General features: G+C 34.7%; 1 protein-coding gene across 1 annotated transcript in view; it reads left to right on the top strand.

The window, feature by feature from the left end:
- SNX29 (sorting nexin 29) overlaps positions 1-26,112 on the top strand; it is a 714,032-nt gene that overhangs the window by 555,467 nt on the left and 132,453 nt on the right. Inside the window, exon 19 of the mRNA XM_044659168.1 lies at positions 16,340-16,480. Within this exon, the coding sequence (XP_044515103.1) occupies positions 16,340-16,480 (141 nt within the window). The remainder of the gene's footprint in view (positions 1-16,339; positions 16,481-26,112) is intronic.

Below are 26,112 nucleotides of genomic sequence, written 5' to 3'. Positions count from 1 at the left end.
CTAAGCACGTTACAATTACTATTTCATTTGATCTTCATAACAAGAATGGGAGGTAGATCCTGTTATTATCCCATTTTACAGTTGAGGAAATGGAGGTAAATAGAAGTTAAATGATTTGCCCAAGCACACAGAGCTAGTAAATATCTAAAGCCCTGTTTGAACTCAAACCTTCCTCATTCTAGGTCCAATACTCTATCTATTACCTCTGTTTTTTATATGACCTTTAAAAAAATCTAAGTCATAGGAAAGCTAGGTGGCACAGTGGATAGAGCACCAAGTCTAGTTGGGAGGATCTGGGCTAAAAATCCGATCTCAGACACTTTCTAGCTATGCGACCCTGATCAAGTCACTTAATCCCAATTGCCTAGCCCTTATCCTTCTGTCTTAGAGTTGTTATTAAGACAGAAAGTAAGGTTTGAAAAAAATTTTTTTAATAATTTTTATTTTTTAGAAAAGTTATCATGGTTATATGATTCATGTTCTTACTTTCCCCTTCACCTCCCAACCTCTAGATTGAGAGTCAGTCCTAGAGACGGGAGGTCCTGGGCTCAAATCTGACCTCAGACACTTCCCAGCTGTGTGACCCTGGGCAAGTCACTTAACCCCCATTGCCTAGCCCTTATTGCTATTCTGCCTTAGAACAAGTAAATACTATTGGTTCTAAGGCAGAAGGTAAGGGTTAAAAAAATGTTTTAATGTATTCATTTGGAGTTCATTTGAACATTTGGTTGCTGGTTTTGGTTTCACTTAGTTTCTGCAGAATGATTTCCATGTTTTTCAGCATATTTTCTCCTATAGCGAGTTCTTAACTCATTAGTCAGGATCTTTGGGTTTATCAAATATCACTGCTAGGTTTGTTTTCTTCTATTTGTTGTTTACTTAAAACTTTCCACTGATCGACCTTTCTATTTTTTAACCAATCCAAAATGATTTTAATAATTATTCCTTTGTATTATGATTTGAAATCTGGTACAGCTTTTGAACCCAGAGAAGCTGAATGACTTAATCAGAATTGCTAAGCTACTTACTGTAAGATCTAGGACTTAAAAATCAGATCTCTTGAGTCTGAATCTTGTGTTTCCAGGCTTCTCCACTGTCTCAACTGAAGGATTTAAGTTATGTTACCTCTACTGTAGATATCTTCCTTATACATTTGGTTAGATCTAGACAATTTGATCCACTTTACCCTCTTGAATAGCATTGCCTCTTCCTCACATGACACGTTGAATACTGAAATAATGGAGTCCAAAAGTAGTAGTTTCACTAATGTTGTTCATGCGTACTATAAAAAGGCCCGCAGATTTATTCCATTTCACATCTGTTTGTTGCCTTACTACTAGTTTTATCTGCACATTTTCTCTAAGTTAACTGGTTTGTCTAAATTTTACATTAAGCTCTTTGTAGTCTCATTTTCAACTCAACTAATTGTCATAGTGTTGAGAGCAGTCCTATGTTCATAATCTTCCAATATCTCCTTCCCTACAACTGCAAATGAACTAGCATTCTAAACTTACTACTTGAGAAAATATGCTGCATAAAAAGGAAATCATTTTGCATAAATTAGGATGAAACCAACACCAGAAACTTGATGGTCAAATTAACTCCAAATGAATATATGACATAATTTTTTAAACCCTTACTTGCTACTTACACTTTGGCTGCATGTTCTCTTGGCCAGGAAATTTGAGTGTTTGCTAACTAAAGTGAATTCTGAGGTCTTTCAGTCTCCTTGTAGCAAATATTTTGCAAGGTAAATGAAGGTTTGCAAGAAAACAAGCAAATTAATAATCCCAAAACAAACACAAAAGACAATTTAAAAACAAAAAAGAAGTAAATGATTTAAAACTTTTTAAATTTGAGCTAATAAAGTAAAAATCTATTTTCAAAGAAAATAACAAGATACAACATCAATTAATTTAATGGTAAAGGTGGAACAAGATCTATTTTGTTCTAAATCTTGAGCACTCACGCAAAAAAAACCTCTGCAAATTTTTTTGCAAAAGTAAAGCTGAACTTTCTGGTCTAGAGGATCTTAAAAGACAACTCAATTTCCAGAGGAATAATTCCAGCTTTTGATGCCAAAGGCACTGTCATTGACTAGAGCAAAGTGCACTGTGCCATATTTTAATAACATTTGGTGTCAGAAGGGAAAGACTTTACTTGTATTAACTGATAGAAAAACAGTATCAAGGAATCTAGTGCTAAGTCAGCTGTATAGGATCAAAATCGTATTTTACCCTTCCCAGAGGATGTAATAAGAACTTCCATCTCCCTCATACTTCTTGTCTGTTTGATCTGTCATGGCAAAAGCCACATCTTGCAATTTTGAGCCAGCTCAGTAGAAACTTGATTTAGGAGAATGAAAACATAAGCCTGGCTGTTGGGGAGAGGAAGGAAGATTCCTTTAAGAAACCCACTAATTGGCATTTCATCTACCTTAAAATATTAAGAGATCTCATGCACCTTAAGAAGCTAGTTTTTATTTACATTAACTTTGCTGGTGGAATTATCTTCTTTTTCAGCCCTGATATGCAGAGTTGTATTACTATCAAGCTTACAAATAAGGCTTATTTGTTTTATTATGCTAATAATATGGTCAAAGATGGCAAAGAGTTTTAAATAATAGAACAAAGACAACCTATTGACTTCTCACTTTGAAAGGAAAGCTATTTCTAAGAAAGAGCCATCTGTTTTGGAGAGGCTGAAGGCACAGGATACCTCCACATATCCTAACACTGCCCCCATTCATGCTAGCAACTAGATATTTATGTAGTCTCTGTGAACTACTAGCAATAGGTATCTCTTAAATATCTTTTTATTTCTGTTATCTGTTATTAACTATCACTTAACAACACTATGAATTCTAAACTTTTTTCTTTCCTAAGCCATAATGATCTGACTTTAAAATCTAATCTTGTCCTTGAGAAAGCAATAAGAACCCCAATTTCTAATACAGTGTTATACATATAATAAGTATTTTATTGTTTAATTAGTGAGTGAATGAATTTCTAAGGTTGTTAATTATATATTTTTATATATTTGTTCTGAACTATATATGACTGTGTGTTTCCAAATCTATAAAATCTCTTTCATTTGGAAAAGTGACAAAAAGGCCACTGAGATTGATGAAAAGTTTAAATTAAACAATGATTAAATTAAATGATTACATGATCTAATAATTATATCATTGCAATTATAATTTCCATTAAACAGAATATATACTATATAAGAATTATTGTTATAAATTATAATATTATTAAATAATATTTTTATTATTTTCAAGTATGGTACCTGGTAAGGTAAGATAAAAGAATACTATATGTAAAAATGGAATAACAATAACTTTGTTCTATGATATTAGCAAATAAAGACTAATTGCAGCATCCAGAAGTTGAAGGAATCTTCTGTTTCACAAACCCTTTTTCTAAAAGAGCCACTGATTTTAGGCTGAATTACCCTTTTCATTAAAATTTTCAAAATAATTTTATTTTACTCAAAAATTATATTGTGTTTGAATGATGCAGATTCCAAACTAGAGATTTGACAATATTTTCATGCATGCATCCCTACATCCAACGCTTCTCCTAATGACTCCCTGTTGCCTCTATAGATAAAATAAACATCTGTTGAGACATTTAAAGCCCTTTTCAATTTTATTCCAACCTGTTTTTCCAGGCTTAATACACATTATTCCCACTTATGCATCTTACATTCCAGCCAAACTATCCTGTTCTTCATATAAAGCATTCTATATCCTTCTTCCATGCTTTTCTACAAGCTCTCTTTTGCTTGAATGCTATCCTTTCTCATCTCTACTTTGGAACTCCTAACTTTTGGTCTTATATATTCCTGTTAGTTGCCTATATGTCAGACTATTATTAGAGATATTAGATACAAAGATTTGAGTCCTACTTCCATTATCTAGTTGCATTCATTTTGTTAGCACAAAAGTTTTTTCAATTTTATATAATTAAATTATTACTTTTTCTTTTTTATATCACTTCTTTTCCTCCAAATCATAGCTGTAAAGGTTACCTGATCTGGTTATATTTTAATATTTTTTAATGACATGGCCTATAATATTCAAATCACATAATTTCTTTTAAGTTTATTGTGATATATGCCTTAGCAATTGTCTTAAACCTAAATTCTGCCTGGCCTTTGTGCTTTAAAAATCTTCTACTGGGGATTCTGGAGAGTTCACCAGATACAGCTTTTGCAAAAAAAGTTTCTATCAGAAGTTAACTAGTTAATGAGCTATTCTGGAAAAAGATGTTGGATTTGGAGGATGCTATATTCTTCTCCTTTTCTTCAGAGCAGGGGTCGGCAACATATGGCTCTCGAGCCATATCTGGCTCTTTTGAGGGCCAGATATTGCTCTTTCTACAGGATCCATAAAGTCAATTTTTTTCAGGCGCTGTTACAGGAGCGCACACTGTGAGCACTGTACGGCTCTCACGAAATTACATTTTAAAAAATGTGGCATTTATGGTTCTCACGGCCAAAAAGGTTGCCGACCCCTGCTTCAGAGGAATGGTCGAAATTAGAAATATCATGTGAGTACTATTTTATTGAACCACAGTCTGATAAAAAGTATAATATCTCTGGGGCACTGAAAGCTCCAAAATAATGATTAAATGTTGTTTATTGTAGTTTTATTATGAAAGAGCATTTTACTACCATTCATTTGCTTTTCCTATACTGGTTGAGTACTGTATTCAGAGGAATTTCCTTATAGCTTTTGAGGGCCTCCAGATACTCTTTCTTGTTTGTGAATGGCATTATATTAATTGCATTTCAGAGCTTTCAAAATAAGATCTATAACTACTCAAAAGACTTTAGACCGATAGGCAATTGGCTGCTCTGGTCTATGAGAGTACATACATAGATCTGGGGCAATACTATGGATGGACAATGAACTGAACCCAGAAGAGAATAGGAGGAACAGGCTAGATTGATTGCTTTGGGGAAATTACCTAATCCTTTTAATCTCCCTAGATTTCTCTCTGAACCAAGTCCTATCTTTTTAATATCAGTATTTTTCTAGTGCTCATAGAAGCCAGAAAATATCACAGATTCCAAATAATACAGTTGTGGGTCATCCAAAAGGCAAAGAGTCACATGGTAAACATTAGTGAACTATATTACATGACCAAAAAGTATATACAGTAGAAGTGCCATAAAGGGATACCATCAGAGAAATCTATGACTAGTGTTGTGAGGAAGATTAATTAGTGTTAGTGTTGGACCTAGCAGGAAGGGCTGGAGGATTCCAAGATGGAATGAAGGAGCAGGAAGTGGGGCTTGTGCTCTGAGAGAGACTCCATTAGGGGTTGGCACAAACTGTTGCTAGCCCTGGGAGATCTTAGAGTTAAGGACACCCTGCATACTGATTCCCTGGGATCCCGAGTGGTTGAGGCTTTCAGCAAGTGGACAAGACCTGCAGAGCTGCACCAAGTGGAGGAGGGGTTTGGGATCTGGTGGACGGCATCTCAAGCACACTCTCTCTACTTGGGTACCTTGGACCACCTTGGCTTTTGGCATCCTATCTTTGGATTACCGTGAGAACCCTCAAAGCCACCCTCAGGCCCTTTAATTGTGCTGGTCAAACCTGGCTGGAACCAGGTTTGAAGCAGCCTTCCCAGTGACTCCAGAACTGCTCCTTTGAGCCCTGCCTGGCCTAGGTCAATTAGATTTAGAGTAGACAAGTCCTCCCCTTGCCCCTGTGATTTGCCCTTTAGTTTTTTAAGTGCAGAATCCCCTATCCCACCTTTATTTAGTTAAATCATAATTAAAACTGTTAAAAAACTTTACCTTGCCTGCTGGTTCCAAAGACCCTGGCCTAGGGTGAGCTGGGTGAGTGGGCCAACTGCCATTCTTGACAGTTACCAGCTTAGCAGTGAACTCTGGTCTCCCTATCCTGGTTGGTCCTGTCTCTCCTTCAACCCAGTGTGTGAACCCACAACCATTTAGGTTATATTTTAACATCCCTGGTGCCCCATCTTTTACACTAGAAAAGGATGTGGGCTTGGCCTGTAGCAATAATAGGTACTATCAAATGGATAAACTTTATGCTCCATTGATAATCTTATAAATTTGACATGTAGAGGAAGTCTCTTTTCCTTATGAGAGAACTCCAAATTTGAAAAGAATTTAAATGAGGATATGGATGCATTTCTATTTTGTGACTGGGTTGTGATTTACATTAATGAAGGGGGTATCTTCAATTATGAAAATTGTGGATCCAGTGAAGTATCAATAGATACTACCAGAGATACAAAGGTGAATATGACCTTACTTTCTATCAAATTATTATTCCAATCTGGCATAATCTCTTCTTAACCAGTATACTTTAGTCACATCTCTTCCTAATTATTCTCAAAAAACAGAGAAGCCTTCATATTTTTGACTGCAATCTGTTTCATAAAAGATGAAATTTGAAATATGACATATTCTTGATTTCTTATATACTTTTTTGTAGGAATGCTTCAAATGTCTCTCTCACTGAATGTCCACCTTTTTCATTGATACTTAGGCTGAGGTTTTCAACATCATTTTGAGTTTTACATGTCAAGATCCTTTGCTTTTGAATATGTAATATTCCATCCCATTTTGTAGGTTTTAGTGGGTACACAGTGGTTTTTTGTCTTGATTCACATTTCCTTTTCCTTAGATTTTAAGGTCTTTCTTTGGGTAGTTTGCATAATTTTTTGTCATTGCAAATATTAAATTTAACAAATATTTGGCTTAGAGAAAAATCATGTAGTTGTTTTCTGGAGGCAATCCATGGATTCTCTTGATTAGTGCTTTGTTTTCTATATTTAGAACTTATAAGCAGCTTCTTGTATTACTTATTGAATTATATATTTAAGTTTTTTGATTTGTCATGTTCTTTTGGGAGGTCTTGTATCTTTAAATTATCTCTATGTATTTTATCTTTGAGATCTATGTCTGTCTTGTATACACATTGTATTCTTTTAATATTATTGCATTTTGCTCTTTTCCCAAATTTCCTTCATTTCAGTATATTTGTAATCTGAATCTGTTGTTTTATTTCTCTTCTTTGGAGAAAAAAACTGTATTCAAGGTTTTTTTTTTTTTTACTATACTAATTATTTCTTTTGTGAAGGTCATAAATTCTAGTTTGTTCTTTTTTAAATTCTCTCAAAGTTTGGTATGCCTCTTTAAGCATTTTAGATTATTTTAATATGTTTTCACATCCTCTTGTGAATCCAAAAGTTCTGGCTTTAGTCACATGTTGGTTCAATTTATTTTTTTCTTGCAATGTTTATTTAGAGAGATTTTCAATTTTTTTGAAGTCTTGTTATTCATCTTTCATTTTGATTTGAACATCTTCCCCATTCATTTATCTGTTTGTGTCCTAGGCTTTTAATTGAATTTTCTTTTCCTGAGATCTTTGTGGTATTTTAGTCTTTTTTTTTTTCATTTTATTCCTTTGTGACTCACTTTATGAGTCTTTGAGGTAGATTTATTTCTGAAGATTGACTTCAAATCTCTCTCAACCTCCTCTAACATTGGCTCACTTGTCTAGAATAAAAAGGCCTGGCTCTAGCTAGGTGCTACTCTCTTCTCATTCCATTTTTTGCAGGGTTGTGAAGGGGTGAAGTAGATGTTCTCAGCAGAATTATCTATTGTCATGGGGTTCTCTAACTTAGAGGATAACATAGGAAGAGTACATGTCTTTCATTCTTTACTCCTGCCTTTAGAAGTGACTGGACAGTATTAGAGTTCACTGTTGTACTAGGATGTTAGGGTAAAGTCAGGGGTGGTGTGTGTACACACAGAGACCCTCAAGTGGGGACTTATTGAGTGGATCCCAGAGCACCAGTTCTAGGGTCTTGGCCCTTGGAGCACAGAGGCTAGTGAAGGAAAAGTGAGGAATGACTACATTTGTGCTCTTTACTGCTAATTATTTCAAAAGGCTGTTACTTTATTGAGCTTCTTGATTATTGTCTTGTAGTGATAGCTATAATTGCTTTTATGACCCATAATTCCTCTGTGAGGGTTTTTATTTTTTGAGATTTGTGACTCGAGAAAATGTCTAGTCTTCCATCTTGTAAGGTACGTGACTCATCTGATACTGCTAATACACGTGTTAGACTATTGTTGTTGTCTCATTGTTTGTGGAATATTCATTTGGATTCCCATGAGGTAGTTTGTTGCTTTTAAAAATGCACACAAATCTAGTAAGCCCATTTTCCCATTAAAACACTAGTTATTGATTCCTACACAGTTTAAGAACATTATAAGAGAAGGGGAACATCTTTAGTATATTACATTTATTGACCCTTCCTTAATACAGTATGAGTATACTATACAATTAATTGTTGGATTAGGAGTATTTAAAATCAGATATCTTGACAGGAAATATTAGTAAATAATAGTTTATAACAGATGAAATGTTTCAAGAGCAATAATCTCTTAAGTTATATGGATAATAGCACTAAATATGTTATACATTTTTTTAAAAAGACTGGTCAGCTATCTAGGCCAATTTTGTTTGACCATCTTAGAAAATGGCCACAATTGTGTACTAGGAGGTACTGAGAATGATTTTTACTTTCTTCCATGTATCAATGCAGGGCAACTAGGTGGTACAGTGGATAAAGTGCCAGATGACTCATCTTTCTGAGTTCAGATGTTACTCTGGGCAAGTTACTTCATCACATTTGCCTCAGTTTTTTCATTTGTAAAATGATCTGGAGAAGGAAATGGCAAACCACTCCAGTAACTTTGCCAAAGAAACTGGAAATGGGATCACAAAGAGTTGAACATAATTGAAAAATAACTGAAACAACAAATGTATCCCTGCAAAATCAGCATTTTCATTCTTTTCCTTTCTGGTCTTAAGACATTTCTGTTTGTATCCTACCTAGGTTGTTGTCAATGCAGTTGTGAGAGTTTTGAGCCTGGAAGCAGGAAGACCTCAGTTCAGATATGATCTCAGATACATACAACTAGATGGGCAAGTCACTGTTAGGCCATTTGCTTCATTTTCCTTGGCTATAAAATGAGGACAATAATAGCATTTACCTCTCAAGGTTGTTGTGAAGAAAAAAAAAGATAATATTCATAAAAAGCACATAGCTTAGTGCCTGGCACTTAGTAAGCATTATATGCCCTCTTTCATTTCCTTCCCCTCCCTGCTTTCTTCATTCACGTAGTTCAATTGTCTGGTCATCCTGTTTTAATTTTCAAACATCTAATAAAAATGACCAATATTTGCCAACTAAAAACTTTAGGTTTTATCTATTGCTTGAATAAAAGGACTAGTTTTCTCAGATTGACTTACTATTTGGTGAAATACATTTTTAAAAGCTGAAAATAGTTTAGGAGTGTAGATCTGAGCTCAATTCCAGGAAGTAACTAATATCTGTAAATTGCTACCTTCAGGTGGTGGTGTTATTATGTTCAACTTTAGTGGCTTATAAAGTGAAAGAAGAAACTTTAGAGGTTAGTCTTTACAGGTACTTATGGCCAGATTAGACTGGCAATCATTTAAATTCCCAAGTAATCATTTTTTTAAAATTCACGAAAATAGGGCCCCTTTACCTTTAAAAATGATTTTATAATACATCTCTCATTTGATTTTGTCAAGAACCTTGTAAAATTGGAAGCACACATGCTCATAGATCTAGCATGAAAAGGACCTCAGGAATCATCTATTAAACCTAAACCCATCATTTACAGGAGAAAACCGAGACCAAGGGAGGTCAGATGGCTACTGCTGAGAGGCCAAGATCGTAATTGTCAGAGGTGGGGCTTGAGCCTTGATGCTCTGAGTCCAGAGCTAGTGCTCTTCCCATTGTACCATGCTACCTCACCATCATTCCTATTTCATAGTTGAGGAAACAGGTTCAGAAAAGTTGACTTGCCCAAGGTTGCATAACTAGTCAAAGGAAGCATGAAAATTTATCAAGATTTTCTAATGCAAATTCCATGTTCTTTAATGTACAATAAGCAGAATGTGTCACTCCTTATATGAACTGATAACCCTCAATATCTTTATCCTTAATAATTTTTTAAAAATACTTACTGTCTGTCTTAGAATAATACTGTATATTGGTTCCAAGGCAGAAGAATGGAAAGGGCGAGACAGTAAGGGTTAAGTGACTTGCTCAGGATACACCCAGGAAGTGTCTGAGGTCAGATTTGAACCCAGGACTTCCCATCGCTAGGCCTGACTTTCAATCCATTGAACTGCCAATCCATTGGACTCCCTACTTAATAATTAAAAAAACAAACAAACTTTTTGGTTGCTTGCTAGAAAGCCAGAAGAACCCAAAATTAAGAATCTGTGATCCATAATCAAATACTAACCACAGGGAACACAGGATGATGCTTATATTCTTGTGCTACTCTATTAATAATTTCTTGTCTTAGTTTAATTAATTTCAGCCAACAGTTAAGCAGTATTTACCACGTACTAGAAGCCAGAGAATACCCAAATCAATAAGAAATAGCTGTGTAAAAACATTTCCTCCAAATAATCCTTTCATGATGTGTTTTCATGTCCATACTTTAGTTTGTTCCTCAAGATGACTTCTTTTTTAAATTATAGACTATATTTAAAAAATTTTAGAGCCTGAATTTTGGCTCTCCCAAAATATGTCTTCTATTTAAAAAACTGGTGCCATGAAGTTAACTGCCTCCTATAATGTTATTTTGACTGAAGTCAAGCATTTTTTGGCTAAACACATTAATTGGGGTCATAGGTTTATAGATTTAGAGTTGAAAAGGACCTCAGATGCTATAAATTCCAATGCCCTCATTTTATAGATGAAGCTGAGGGACTTGGAGATGAAGTGCCTTGTCCAAGGGCATTATATGTGTAAATAGAATTTACTCCCTAAGGCTCGTTGGAACCCCGCTGGGGAAACAGAGAGAGGGGGCGGTGCCACACCAAAACTTTTATCCTCTGGTCCTTCCATGCAAATGCGTTCACGTCTGTCCATTCAAGCATAAGGACATAAATGGGATGCTGGGTAAGACCAGTTGGGTTTCGACGAGCCATAGGGAGAAAATTCTATCTACACATATAGCTTGTCCGAAGCATCAGAAGTGGTATTTGAATGCTGCTTTCCTGGCTATAGAACTAGTGTTCTTTCAACTGAACCTCTGTGCTTTAGCATCAGGGGATATGGGCCCAGATAATAGTATTGATTATAATAATAATTCACATTTATATGGCACTTTAAGGTTTATAACTCGACAACATACTAGCCTTGTAAGTGCCCCACGAGGTAGGCCATCTTGGATTTATTGTCCTCATTATTCAGATGAGGAACATGACCTTCCAAGAGGTTAAATGATTTGAGCCAGGTCACCCTGCTAGAAAGTGTCTCTAACTGCATCAGGATTCAGAAGAATTTCCCCTGATTCCTTATTTCCTGGTGTAGGTAAGTATAATAGCCTTCTCTATACCGCAACACCCCATTTTTCTATCTGAGGCAAATGAAGTCTGTTTGAGTGTAGCACACTTCTAAGTGTGCTTTTTAAAACAGGGTCACAGGACTGTAATTATTAACTAATATCAGGAAAAAATTTTATCCTCATGTTTTTTACTGTTTATAATTTTGTAATGTGAGCTTTTTTTGAGCTATCTTTAAATTATTCTTCCTTTGAAATTTTCTCTGGATTTAAAAGACTCTATAAGCAAGGAGAAGTAATATTCATAGAATTTTCATTTGTGGGCTGGAGTGTTCAGAGGTTGGGAAAAAGAGTGCTTTAAATAATAGTGACTCATAATGCAGCATTGCAAGGATAGTCCACAAAAATGATGTGATCACATTCTGCTGCCTAGTGCAATTGTTTGATTCTATTCTCTTTGCCTAGTGTCCACAGGAGGCTGCTTTAATATCCTTTTCACCATCACTTTCAGTTAAGTTTAGCCTAAAGAAAAAAACAACTTTTAATTTTTTTCAGTTTTTAAAAGTAGAAGTCAATCTTGCCAAATCAAACTGAATCCACAAGACTATTTTTTCTTCTAAAGTAAAAAAAAAAACCAACCCAAAACTTCTTATAAAGTAAAATATAGATTATAAATAGAAAGCCAAACCAGGTAATTTTTTTAAAAAAGCTTTTAAGTTTTAGTGTTAGAATTTTTACTTCCCCCACCCCAAAACCATAATGTTTTAGAGATAAAATAAAATTAATCTCTTTACAGATGAGGATGCCAAATCCTTTGCAAGAAAAAGTGACTTTTCCATTTTCTGATTGCTGGTTAATTATAACAAAACTGAAATTAGACCCCAGCATTCTTGGTTCCCTTATGGTAAGAAAACCACTGTCAGGAACATTCAACTCAAATACTTATTCAGTCTGTTTTATTCCTCAAAAGGAGTATGATTAAGTGTAGTAAGAGATACAGAGATGAATAAAAGTAGCACCTGCTTACTTTATTAACTTATGTTTTAATAAAGGAGATTAAACATAACAATATTATGTCAAAAAGGAAGTTACATAACTTAGCATGTCTTAAAGTTGCTGGAGGTTTAGAGAGTTTAAGGAATAGCCTGTGGACAACAAGTGGTAATGACAGGATCTGAACCCATAGCTCTTTTTGACAGTAGGTCCTACACTTTAGATACTGGCCATGCCCTTTCTCAACAATACAAAGCAGAATATAAGAAAGGAAGAAGAAAATGCTGTTGAGCAAAGATCATTCCTGTTTGGGGGAAACATGGGGCAATAGTGAATTAGGATAGAAGAGATGCCATTTATGGCAGCGAGGTGGAGCACTGGATAGAGTGCTGGGTCAGGAGTAAGGAAGACTCATCTCCCCGAGTTCAAATCAGGCCTAAGACACTTATTAGCTATGTGACCTTGGGCAAGTCACTTAATCTTCTTTGCTTCAGTTCCTCATCTGTAAAATGAACTGGAAAAGGAAATGGCAATCCACTTCAATATCTCTATCAAGAAAACCCCAAAACGGGTCATGAAGAGTCAGACAAGACTCAAAACAACTGAACAAAAAAAGATGCCATTTGATATTGGCCTTGTGGTTCAGCAAGCATAGATAAAGAGAGGGCATTCTATGCATATGGAAGAAAGTAAGAACTGGTTAGGGAGGTGAGAAAGCTGGAATGTGTATATATGACTGAGTGGTTTGGTTTGACTGTAATGCTGGATACTTTAAGGGTAAGATTATAAAGTAAGACTACAAATTCTACAAAGTTTGTGGAGAGCCCTGAATACCATCCATAAGGCAATGGGGAACTATTGAAAGTTTTTAAGGCATGGAGTAACATAACTATGGATATACTTTAATCTGGCTTTGGTGAATAGCATAAGTCTGGTAGTTAGAGACTAATGGCATTAAAGCTGTTTAATAAACTATTATAGTAGTCATAAGGAGAAGTAATGAAGTAGTTACTTTTTCATTTTATAGTTAAAATAATCTGCTTCTGATTCTGGGCATTTTTTTTGTACTCTTAGCATGTTGTCTGAGTCCATAAGTCAAATGTGAATGCCCAGATTTTCAGCTTCAGTCAATTATTCATGTTTAAGAGTGGGAACAGTTTTAAATATTATCTCAACAAATCAGATAATTCAAAATTTAAATCTCTTTGGTTTGGCAGGTGTTATGCAATTTTTATCTATTATTTTTTAAAAAAGCAAACTTACCTACCTAATTGCCTTTGAGATTAAATTTATATTTTCCACTGGAATCCTTATGGCCAGAAGTTCTGATTGTTTTATCTCTCTTGCAGCCTAGTCATTGTACACCTGTCACCTCTGAGCAGTATAGATGAGCTATAGAAAGTTGATACTTAGGGATATCCACTGATTGATTATGCTCCTTCTCAACAATTCAAAGTAGAATATATAAAATATATGACATCATAGTGGAGCAGGCAATGGGAAAAAGCACAGCACAGAAGGGGCTTTGACGTTTCCCCCACTCCAGGGTAAAGAGCTTGGATTGGCAGTTTTCATTTGAAAGAGGAAGAGGGTCTGGAACTATGAAAGCAAAGCTTGGATGGTGTTTAAAGGGTGGGAAAATTCATTTATTATAATCTTCATACATATATAATCATATAAATGTATATAAAAAGGAGTTCTTGGGATTTTTAGTTAGAAATCTTATGTCATAGGGTCCTCAGTAGAAAACATATGGAGATTCTAATGTTGAACACATAGATATTCTTAAAAGCTTATTAATGTAACTGAAAATGGATTCTAAAAGAGGAGCAGTAAAATATATCATTCTTTGACTACCTTTATATGCATTGTATTAGAGTTTTTAATCATGTCTTCTGTTGCAAAAGAGTCTTTATAGTGTGAAGTACTTGGCTCCAAAATGTTTTATGAAAAATGCAAAGTCAAAATTTATTGTTCTCTATTAAGCATTTCAGCTGTTTTTCAGAGCAACCCACTTAAATTGAAGAAGCCTGTTGTTATAGTAATGACAAAGAGATTTTTAGAAGTTTATTGACATGAAGCAATTGTAAACCGTGTTGGGCATTTATCATTGATATTTTACTCTGTAAGCTGTTATTAACTCATATGAAATATTTTTAATACATTCCCTCCCTCTCTTCCCTGTTTTTCCTTTGACTGCAATTGCTGTAGGGAGGCTTAAAGGCCTTTCAGTGCTGTATAAAATATCACTGGAATTCTGTGCCCACTGGGCATGCTTCTGAAAGTCAAAAAGTCTTAATGAAAACAATGAGGTCTTATGTCCAAAACATGCATGTAACACCTGATTATTGCTTTATCTTTAGTTTTTCCCAAAGTGTGAGACTGGGTATAAAACTAATTTCTTTTGTACCTGTGACTATAATCTAAACATGTACATGAAAAACAACTACAAAATGGACTTGACCATTCGGTACCACTTATACTAAACAATCAGCTGATTGAATTTATCATTTTTCATCTGGAAGTTGGAACATCATATACCTTATCATTACATTACTAGCATGGTGGGACAAAACCCTAAATGGGTCACATTTAGGCAACCCAACAATCTATAAATTCTGATTATTACTTTATTCTTGTTTCTAATAATAGTCAGTAAATTGCTTGGGATAGTTGGGAAGCCTTATATGGTTTACATGGCTTTTGATGGCTTTTTTGCAAACAGAATGTTTGCAAAGATCTGGTTGGGAGGAAATCAGGGCATCTCTGAAGTCTGCAACCCACGTTAATTCTCTGTATATAAAAAAGCAGTTTTTAAAGCATTTAATTAAATGAGCATAAATTACATTTGTGGTTTGTTTTCATACATTTTGGTCGTCAGTCATCAATTGAGCTTTGGGTGATATTATATTAAATATGCTATTTGGTAATGCCAAATGGCAACTGTGAGCATGTTCTATGCTGATTAACTATGGATACCTTCCAAGCCATCTGGTAAAGTAAAAAGAGCCCTGGATAAATCAGAGGTTATGGGTTCAAATGCTGACTCTGATACTTCCTAGTAGTAGATACTTAACCTCTTTAGGTCTCAGCTCTCATCTGGTTTTAAAAACCCTTCATAATCTGGCTCTGGTATTCTTTTCCAGGTTTCCTCTCATTCCTCAAATTATTCTTCTTTTATTTTTTTCCTTCGTGGGTTGTACTCTTGGGCTGAACTGACTGAACTGATCTTGCTATTCTCTGTATATGATATTCCATCTTCTCACCATTGTAGAGACTATTTACCATATTAGGAGTTGCCTTCCTTTTCACCCCTGCCTCATACAGTCCTAGCTTCTCTCAAAGCTCAGGTCAAGTACTAGCTCCTACAGGACCCCTCTCCTTTTCTATCCATTTACGTGTGTTCTCCTCTCCAGTTTTTTTGTATTTATTTCCTATGTGCATATTGTTCCTTTTTCCCTCCCCTATTAGAGTGTAATGTCTAAGGAATAAGGACTCATTTTTCTTTTTTCTTTGTATACCCAGTACCTAGGATAATGTGTGTTGAATGAGTGAATGAGTTAGTAAAATGAGGGCACAAACTAGATCAGTTCTGTCAAACTCAAATAGAAATGGATCCCTGCTAACCACATATCAAATTAGGAAACCACACATTAACATTTCTATGCTGTATTATATTTTATTTTATATTAATAAATATGTTAACATTTATATTTGTTAAACATTTTAATGATATTTTAATCTGGTTCAGATCACATTTGGGAGTTTTGCTACACCTCTTACATGAACTAAATGACCTCAAAGACACTTTCAAACTTGTCGATTCTGTAATTATTAGTAAATCCCCATGGATGAAATCCTATATGCAAATACCTTTATAAAAGGGTTTTAAAGAGGTATGCTCAATATCCTCTTCTCTCTTAGAGTTTAATATTTTTCTGTCTTTTCCTAACAGGTCTATATCAGGATAAAGGATGACGAATGGAATGTATATAGAAGATATACAGAATTCAGGAGTTTGCATCACAAGTTACAGAACAAATATCCTCAAGTGAGGGCCTATAGTTTCCCACCTAAAAAGGCCATTGGAAATAAGGTATTCTATCAGGAAAACTGTTTTTGGCTGTGCCATACAACTAATCTATATTATTAATATTATATTTTGATTTTAAAAAATGGAGTTTGTCAACTCTAATGAAGATTTAGATGCAATTTTTAGTAAATTCTAATTCTCTTCCATTTTGGGAATTGCCCTGTTATACACACCTTCTTTACCAACTTTGACTTAGAAAACTATGATTAGAGTTAATCGTAATCCAGCTCTTCCACATATAATACATTATTTGTTGTTTAGGTAAGAAATAATCAAGGGTAACAGTATTGGCTACTGATCTGAATCTAATCTTAATGTGTTTCATTAGTATTTCATATATTAAAACCAGATTAGAAAGCTAATTTAGTTATAACATAGCAAACACCCAAGAAAGAAATATATTCCTAAATTGGGTTCATTTCAGTCCCTGAGCAAATAAATCATTTTTTTCTGTTAAGGTGCTATGGAATTAAATCCATAAAAATGCAATATGTGAAAATTTTACAAAGTATTTTTGATTTGCTAAAACCAAAAAAGAATAAATACTTCTTTAAAAATAGAAAAATCATATAAACTGTGCATTTTTAGGATCTTGGGATCCTTCCATAATTTTTCCAAATGCTGCAAAACATCAGTCTGCTTAACTAGTAATAAGACAAAGCTATTATATGTCATCATGATGATGATGATGATGATGATGATGATGATGATGATGATGATGTAACTAAGAGAGAGGCAGCCTGGCTTAGTAGATACAGAACTAGCCTCAGATTCAGGAAGACCTGGATTCAAGTCCTTACATCTTATATATATATATATAATGTCTCTATGACCTCAGGTGAGTCCCTTACTCTTTCAGTACCACAGATAACTTTTTAAGACTGTAAATCTCTGAGAAAGTTGTAATCTTCATTGATAGAGGATACTTCACTTTTTTTTTTAATTTGGAAATTTTCATTTAATTAATTAATTTAGAATATATATATTTTTATCCCTTACCTTTCATCTTGGAGTCAATACTGTGTATTGGTTCCAAGGCAGAAGAGTAGTAAGGGTAGGCAATGGGAGTCAAGTGACTTGCCTAGGGTCATACAGCTGGGAAGTGTCTGAGACCAGATTTGCACCTAGGAACTTCCAGTCTCTAGGCCTGGCTCTCAATCCACTGAGCGACCCAGAAACCCCCTAATTTAGAATATTTTTACATAGTTACAAGATTCATGTTCTTTCACTCCCCTCCCCCAACCCCCTTTCCTTGCCAACACGCAATTTCACCAGGTTTTACATGTGTTATTGATCAAGACCTATTTCCATATTATTGATATTTGCACTAGGGTGATCATTTAGAGTCTACATCCCCAATCATATCCCCATCAACCCATGTGATCAAGGGCCTGTTTTTCTTCTGTTTCTACTCCCACAGTTCTTCCTCTGAATGTGGATAGCATTCTTTCTCATAAGTCCCTCAGAATTGTCCTGGATCATTGCATTGCTGCAAGTAGAGAAGTCCATTACATTCAGTTGTGCCATAGTGTATCCGTCTCTGTTTATAATGTTCTCCTGGTTCTTCTCCTTTCACTCTGCATCAATTCCTGGAGGTCTTTCCAGGTCACATGGATTTCCTCCAGTTCATTATTACTTTGAGCACAATAGTATTCCATCACCATTGGATATCACAATTTGTTCAGCCATTCCCCAACTGAAGGGCATACCTATTAGAGGATACATTTTACTGAGAATTCTCTACACTAATGAAACTACATATCTATTTCTTTTTGTTTTAAAGAAACTATGGTAAGACATTTTTTTAAAAGTCACTTGAAAAAACCTTGGAAAAACTCCCATTTGGTTCACTTTGCCCATCAATATTAAATCATTTGGCTAACAGAAATTGTTCTCACATATAGGTAATTCATGGCAGTTCAGATAACCAAGTCAAGTTGAATCAATAAAAATTTGAATACTTAATATGTGCTGAGTACTGGGAATATAAATGTTTTACATATAACCTTTTTTAAACTTAATCTGAATTTTAGCAAAATCAGAAATATATTCTATAAACCCTTTGTAACGTCAAGAGTCAGAGTGTATTATAATGATTAAAGTGTTGCTCTCAGAGTCAGGAAGACATAGGTGCATTTCCTAGTTCTATAACCATGAGTTAGTTACTTAATTTTGAGTGCTCCAGGCAATCCTATTAACCCATATAGACTAGTTGTTCAGTATTGGTAAAGGTGCTTTCTTCATTGGGGAGTTCCCTACGCTGATAAAAATCATATGTTCTGGCCAAAAAGAAAATTATTTTTCTAGATTGAATTTGGTGAAACAAGTTATCTGGCCCATAAGTGAAAAGGAATTTTAGCGAATATAAAAAGAAGTAAATATGATCTACATGTTTTTGATGATCTGCATGTTCGTGAATCCAGAAGGGAAGTACAGAGTGTTTGGTGCTCATATAATTTTCCAGGTATATAGCCACTTGAGTCACAAGAGGGAGGTTTACCATCTGTGACCACTTCTCTATACATAATAGGGCAGATTGATTTATGTCACTCCTCAGAATTAGCTAGAATATTAATAGATTTTCAAATTAAGTTTATATAAGGACCAATCAATTGTACAAATATTTATGTTTTACCTTTAAAGGTGGTATATTTTACATCTTGATTCAACTTTTAGAAAGTGTGGTTGGAGGCACTTGCAGGTAATAGCTCTTATTCCTGACCAGACAGCTTGGTCCTCTTCACTTTGATGGTCACTATGGAGTACGAATTAGGAGGATGGCTTTATGTTGTTATTCAAGCATATGACAATTGCTAGTTTATTAAGAAATACTAGGATGAAGAGCTTCTTTCCTGCCTAAGCTGTCAATTCAACCTTTTTACTCACCTTTCAATGGTAATTATACTTTGATTCCCTTTTCTCGTTCCCTTTTGGCTAAAACATAATTGTTTCTCTTAAGTCTGCTTTGGCTGCCACTTAGGAAAGATCTAGAGAATTCTTATGATTTTCATTATTTTCAAGTACAGATTGAGAACATAACATGGAATTCTCAGTACACTCACGAGGCTAATAGGCATATTGTTAAAACTGAATAACTTAGTGCTACTAAGTGCTTCTGGTAACATAGTGAGTTTTGGTGCATTACCAGTAACTGCTTTGATATGATTAAGGGCTAATTCTCCAAAGACTTTTGATTATTAATTAGCAAAGAAAAATCAGGAGGGCCAAAAAACATGTCTGTCTTTTCTTATGATGTGTTTACTTCAAGAATGACATGCCAGTCTACTTGTGTAGGAAGCCAGTAAGAGAATAGATTAAATCTGAGACTCCTCTTTTGACTCCTTTTCTGATCCATACCTTTCCTTAATGAAAAGCTGTAAGCTCCTAGCAATCCAGCAGTTAAGAGGTTAACATTCTCTCCTTTGATCAGAAATACAACTGTTTTTGTTCCAAAAGTAGTTCAGATACTCAAGGTCATAAATTCCTCCGGGAGGGGCATTTTGCCCCAGAGAAAATATTCCCTGTCACAGCTTTCTGATAAGGACCCAGCTGAAGTTCAACCTTAGCCTTCTTCTATTTGGAAGTTATTGAGAATCTTTGTGTTTTGATATGGCATAATTTGTGTTTCTGCTCAAATGCGAACTTTTGGGGGGGATTCTTTTGTGTGAAGTGAGTCTTAAAGTATATATAATAAACTCCATGTTGCAAGAGACACAGCAGCAGCAGCATGAGCTGACAGAAAGACGTGTCCGCTTCTTTCTTATCAATTAAACTGTCATTATCGCCATTATCAAATTATCTGGAGGTGATAAAAAGATCTCGAGATACTTGGGTCATTAAGAAATATCCAAACTGATCCTTGATCTATTTCAGTTGATTGAAGAATAAATCTTGTGTTACCATAACCCCTGGAGCTGTTAAATTAGTGTCCCAGGAAATGCATTTAGGGTATCATTCAAGCAAGCATTCTAGAAAGATTATCCTTTGATTGGATAAATATTTTTGCTCTTATTGTCTAGTTATTCATTCTGAAGGCACTCCCTTTTATCGATTATGATAACAGTGATAAGAATCATTTATTAAAGAATTAAAATGTGCTCTTAAACTATGAGCAATTTGTTCAAGAACTTGCTTTTTTTAATCTAAAAATTTTGCATAACAAACATACTTGATATCTTTTACATGTATAGAATTTGTCTTTACTAAGCAATTTGTGCTACCTTCATCTTCAGAGTATGTATTTGATTGGATATACATGAGATGTGAGAAGAATAACTCCTAGGGAATGATAAATATACTGATATCAATACATTCACTAGGGATATCTTTTGCCTTTCTAGCCTATGAAGCCCAATTCACATTAGAACATATTTTCCTTTCATACCAGCTACTATCTGATAAAGATAAATTATAATAGAATTTGATACTCATCTCCTGGACACAGAGACAAGTTATACCCAGAAGAACACTAATTAAGAGTTAACTTGAGTTCTAATCATTGCTTTTTTATTTCAATTGAGCTCAGTGTAGAGTGCTCTGAAGCTTCCTTTGTGCATTGTGTCTAATTTGTCCTTGCCTTCCAAAGCAGACACTGATGCTTGCTGCTCTAGGGACCTTCTGGGAAATCTTTGGGAAGGCTAACATCTTGCAACCTTTGGAATTTCACAAGGTCATGCCCTGTTTGGGAATTAGGGAAATTCAGCAGTTCTACTTGATCAAGCAACTTTGTTTCCTTATTTGTAAAATGAAGGAAGTAAATTAGATTGTTTCAAAGAATCCTCCAGCTTGAAAACTCCATGTCTATATGTGTGTATGGGCATAATACTAGTCATTAATTTTGAATATTGCCTGCCTGGGTAGAAGGAAAAGTCTCATTTTAACCTTACGGAAGACCTTGTGATTTAAAAAGATAGTTTATTAATAATTTTTTGAATCATTTAGGTATCTCCCCGTGTTCCCCCCACCCCTTACTTCCAGAAAGCCATCATTTATAGGAAAGGATTTGTTGTTGTTGTTGTTGTTGTGATGGTGGACCATTTTATTTTGTTTCTTTTTTTAAACATTTATTAATATTTATTTTTTAGAAAAGTTAACATGGTTACATAATTCATGGTCTTACTTACCACTTCACCCCCGAGCTCCCCCCCCCCATGACTGATGCGTATTTCCACTGGTTTTAACATGTGTCATTGATCAAGACCTATTTCCAAATTATTGATAGTTGCATTGGTGTGGTAGTTTCTAGTCTACATCTCCAATCATGTTCGCCTCAACCCATGTGTTCAAGCAGTTGTTTTTCTTCTGTTTCCACTCCTGCAGTTCTTCCTCTGAATGTGGGTAGCGTTCTTTTCCATAAATCCCTCAGAATTGTCTTGGGTCATTGCATTGCTGCTAGTACAGAAGTTCATTACATTCTATTTTACCACAGTGTATTGGTCTCTGTGTACAATGTTCTTCTGACTTTGCTCCTTTCACTCTGCATCAATTCCTGGAGGTCTTTCCAGTTCACATGGAATTCCTCCTATTTATTATTCCTTTTAGCACAATAGTATTCCATCACCAGCATATACCACAATTTGTTCAGCCAGTCCCCAATTGAAGAGCATACCCTCCTTTTCCAGTTTTTTGCCACCACAAAAAGCACAGCTATAAATATTTTCTGTTTATCTATGATCTCTTTGGGGTACAACCCCAACAATGGTATGGCTGGATCAAAGGGCAGGCATTCTTTTATAGCCCTTTGAGCATAGTTCCAAATTGCCAGCCAGACTGGTTGAATCAGTTCACAACTCCACCAGCAATGCATTAATGTCCAAATTTTGCCACATCCCCTCCAGCATTCATTACTCTCCCCTTCTTTCATTTTAGCCAATCTGCTAGGTGTGAGGTGATACCTCAGAGTTGTTTTGATTTGCATTTCTCTAATTATTAGAGATTTAGAACACTTTCTCATGTTCTTATTGATACTTTTGATTTCTTTATCTGAAAATTGCCTATTCATGTCTCTTGCCCATTTATCAATTGGGGAATGGCTTGATTTTTTTATACAATTGATTTAACTCCTTGTATATTTGAGTAATTAGACCCCTGTCAGAGTTTTTTGTTATAAAGATTTTTTCCCAATTTGTTGTTTCCCTTCTGATTTTGGCTACATTGTTTTTGTTTGTACAAAAGCTTTTTAATTTGATATAATGAAAATCATTTATTTTACATTTTGGAATTTTCTCTAATTCTTGCTTGGTTTAAAAATCTTTCCTTTCTCAGAGATCTGACAAGTAAACCATTCTATGTTCACTTAACTTATTTATAGTTTCCCTCTTTGTATTCAAGTCATTCATCCATTCCGAATTTATCTTGGTGTAGGGTGTGAGATGTTGATCTAAACCTAATCTCTCCCATATTGTTTTCTAAATTTCCTAGCAGTTTTTGTCAAATAGTGGATTTTTGTCCCCAAAGTTGGGCTCTTTGGGTTTATCATACAATGTCTTGCTGATGTCACTTACTCCAAGTCTATTCCACTGATCCTCCCTTCTGTTTCTTAGCCAGTGCCATGCCATTTTGATGACCGCTGCTTTATAATACAGTTTAATATCTGGTACTGCTAGGCCCCCTTTCTGCACATTTTTTTCATTATTTCCCTTGATATTCTTGATCTTTTGTTATTCCAGATGAACTTTGTTATAGTTTTTCCAAATTCAGTAAAAAAATTTTTTGGTAATTTGATAGTTATGGTGCTAAATAGGTAAATTAATTTGGGTAGAATGGTCATTTTTATTATGTTAGCTCGTCCTACCCATGAGAAATCAATGTTTTTCCAATTGTTTAGATCTAGTTTTAATTGTTTGGAAAGTGTTTTGTAGTTGCTTTCATATAATTCCTGTGTTTGTTTTGGTAGATAGATTCCTAAGTATTTTATATTGTCTAGGGTGATTTTAAATGGTGTTTCTCTTTCTACCTCTTGCTGCTGTGTTGTGTTGGAAATATATAGAAATGCTGATGATTTATGTGCATTTATTTTGTATCCTGCAACTTTGCTAAAGTTGTTGATTTATTTCTACAAGCTTCTTAGTTGATTCTCTAGGATTGTTTAAGTAGACCATCATATCAACTGCAAGGAGTGATAGGTTAGTCTTCTCGTTGTCTATTTTGATACCTTCAATTTCTTTTTCTTCTCTAATTGCTACTGCTAGTGTTTCTAGTACAATGTTAAATAAAAGAGGAGATAATGGGCATCCTTGTTTCACTCCTGATCTTATTGGAAAGGCTTCTAATTTATCCCCATTGCATATGATACTTATTGATGGTTTTAGGTATATACAGTTTATTATTTTTAGGAAAGGTCCTTCTCTTCCTAAACTTTCCAGGGTTTTCAATAGGAATGGGTGCTATATTTTGTCAAAGGCTTTTTCAGCATCTATTGAGATAATCATGTGGTTTTTTGTGTTAGATTGTTGATATGGTCAATTATGTGGATGGTTTTCTTAATGTTGAACCATCCTTGCATTCCTGGTATAAATCCCACCTGATCATGGTGGATTATCCTCTTGATCACTTGCTGGAGTCTCTTTGCTAATATTCTATTTAAAATTTTTGCATCTATGTTCATTATCTGAATTATTGTATTAATTCACAGCTTCCCCAAAAATGTTTTAGTGTTCTGATCTTTCTATACCTTCTCTAACATTGACTATTCCCATCATCTTTGTCAGTTTCCTTGATAAAGGTGAAATCTTAGTTTAATTTGCATTTTTCCAGTAAGTAATTTCGAATATTTTTTAATATTGCTATTATGGTTTTTAATTCTTTTGAAAATTGTTTATATCCTTTAACCAATTATTTATGGAGGAATGGCTTTTGGCCTTGCATATTTCTATTAATTATCTGAGATATTTGAGAAAAAAACATATTTCTATTAATTATCTGAGATTTGAGAAAAAATATATCATTTGGGACTTTAAGATTTTAATGGCCTGGAATATCTAGAGGAGATTACTAACACAAAACAAATAAATGGAATCTTTCTAGTCTCTTAAATAGCAAGGAGTCTTTGGAGGTTTAAATGAGGCCTAAAAGTGCCAGGCAGAATGGTATAGTGTGGTGATGGCAAACCTATGACACACATGTCAGCACTGACACGCATAACCATTTTCAATGGCATGCAGCTGCATGCGGCCACATACAAAGAAGTATGGGGTCGCATGCCGAGAATGAAATGTTTGCTGTAGTATAGTGTAGACACTCTGTGCACTATAGATTACAATTCTATCTATATCAATTTACCTATTTTTGGTTTATTAAATACAGTTAAATATTACAATTATACTTTTTTGTTATTTAAACTATAAATATTACAAAATTATAGTTTTTTTCTCAAAGTGACACACCACCCGAGTTATACTTGGTTTTTTGGCGAAATTTGACACACCAAGCTCAAAAGGTTGCCCATCCCTGGTATAGTGGAAAGAACACTAACTGGATTTGAATTAGAGATCTTGGGCTCAAATCCTCATTCTTTAACTTACCACCTGTGTGATATTGTACAAGTCGCTTAATACCTCATTGCACTTCACTTTCCTCATCTATTATAAATGAAGAGATTGAACTAGATGATCTCTGATATTTTTCCCACATCCGAATCTTATGATTCTCTGATCATAAGATCAAAAAATAACTTTAATAAGTTGTTCTCTCTTCTCTCCTTCCTGTTCTATTTCCATATCATTTTATAGAGGGAGTTAAGAAACTTTAAAAATAGTTCTTTATAATAATAGGTCTGAGATGTTCTTTTAAAAATATTTTATTCATACTTTTTACATGTACAATTTTAATTTTTTCCATATTACTCATTTTTGCAAGCAAATAATATTATAGAACCAAATCCCCCAAACATATGTCCAAATAAACGAGTGAAAAATCATATATGCATTTCTACTCCAATAGTTCTTTCTCTGGAGGTGGATAGCATTCTTTTTCATAAGTTCCTCAGAATTGTCTGAATCATTATATTGCTGTTAGTAGCAAAGTGTATCACATTTGATCTTTCCACAATATTCCTGTTATTGTGTATAATTATCTCCTAGTTCTGTTTATTTCACTCTGCATCAGTTCATGTAGGTCTTTCCTGCTCTTTCTTGTTTTTTTTTTCTTTTTTTTTTAAACCCTTAACTTCTGTGTATTGGCTCCTAGGTGGAAGAGTGGTAAGAGTGGGCAATGGGGGTCAAGTTATTTGCCCAGGGTCACACAGCCAGGAAGTGTCTGAAGCCGGATTTGAACCTAGGACCTCCTGTCTCTAGGCCTGACTCTCAATCCACTCAGCTACCCAGCTGCCCCATTCCTGTTCTTTCTGAAGTCATTCTGTTCATCATTCCTTATAACACAATAGTATTCCATCACCATCATATATTACAATTTGTTCAGCCATTCCCCAATTGAGGGACATCCCTTTAGATACTAATTCTTTGTCACCTCAAAAGGAGCAGTTATAAATATTTTTGTACAAACAGGTTCTTTCCCATCTGAGATATTCTTATGGACTGCCTACTGATATTTCTTGTTTTAGTAGTTTGCCAATATTATCTAGGCATAAGACTGAATTTCTTTTCATCAAAAGCCTAGATTCAGGAAGGATTCATTTA

This window comes from Gracilinanus agilis, chromosome 1 (genome assembly GCF_016433145.1).
Source record: "Gracilinanus agilis isolate LMUSP501 chromosome 1, AgileGrace, whole genome shotgun sequence".
NCBI lineage: Eukaryota > Metazoa > Chordata > Mammalia > Didelphimorphia > Didelphidae > Gracilinanus > Gracilinanus agilis.
The sequence above is the reverse complement of the archived record's forward strand: the minus strand, read 5'-3'. Positions and strand labels throughout refer to the sequence as shown.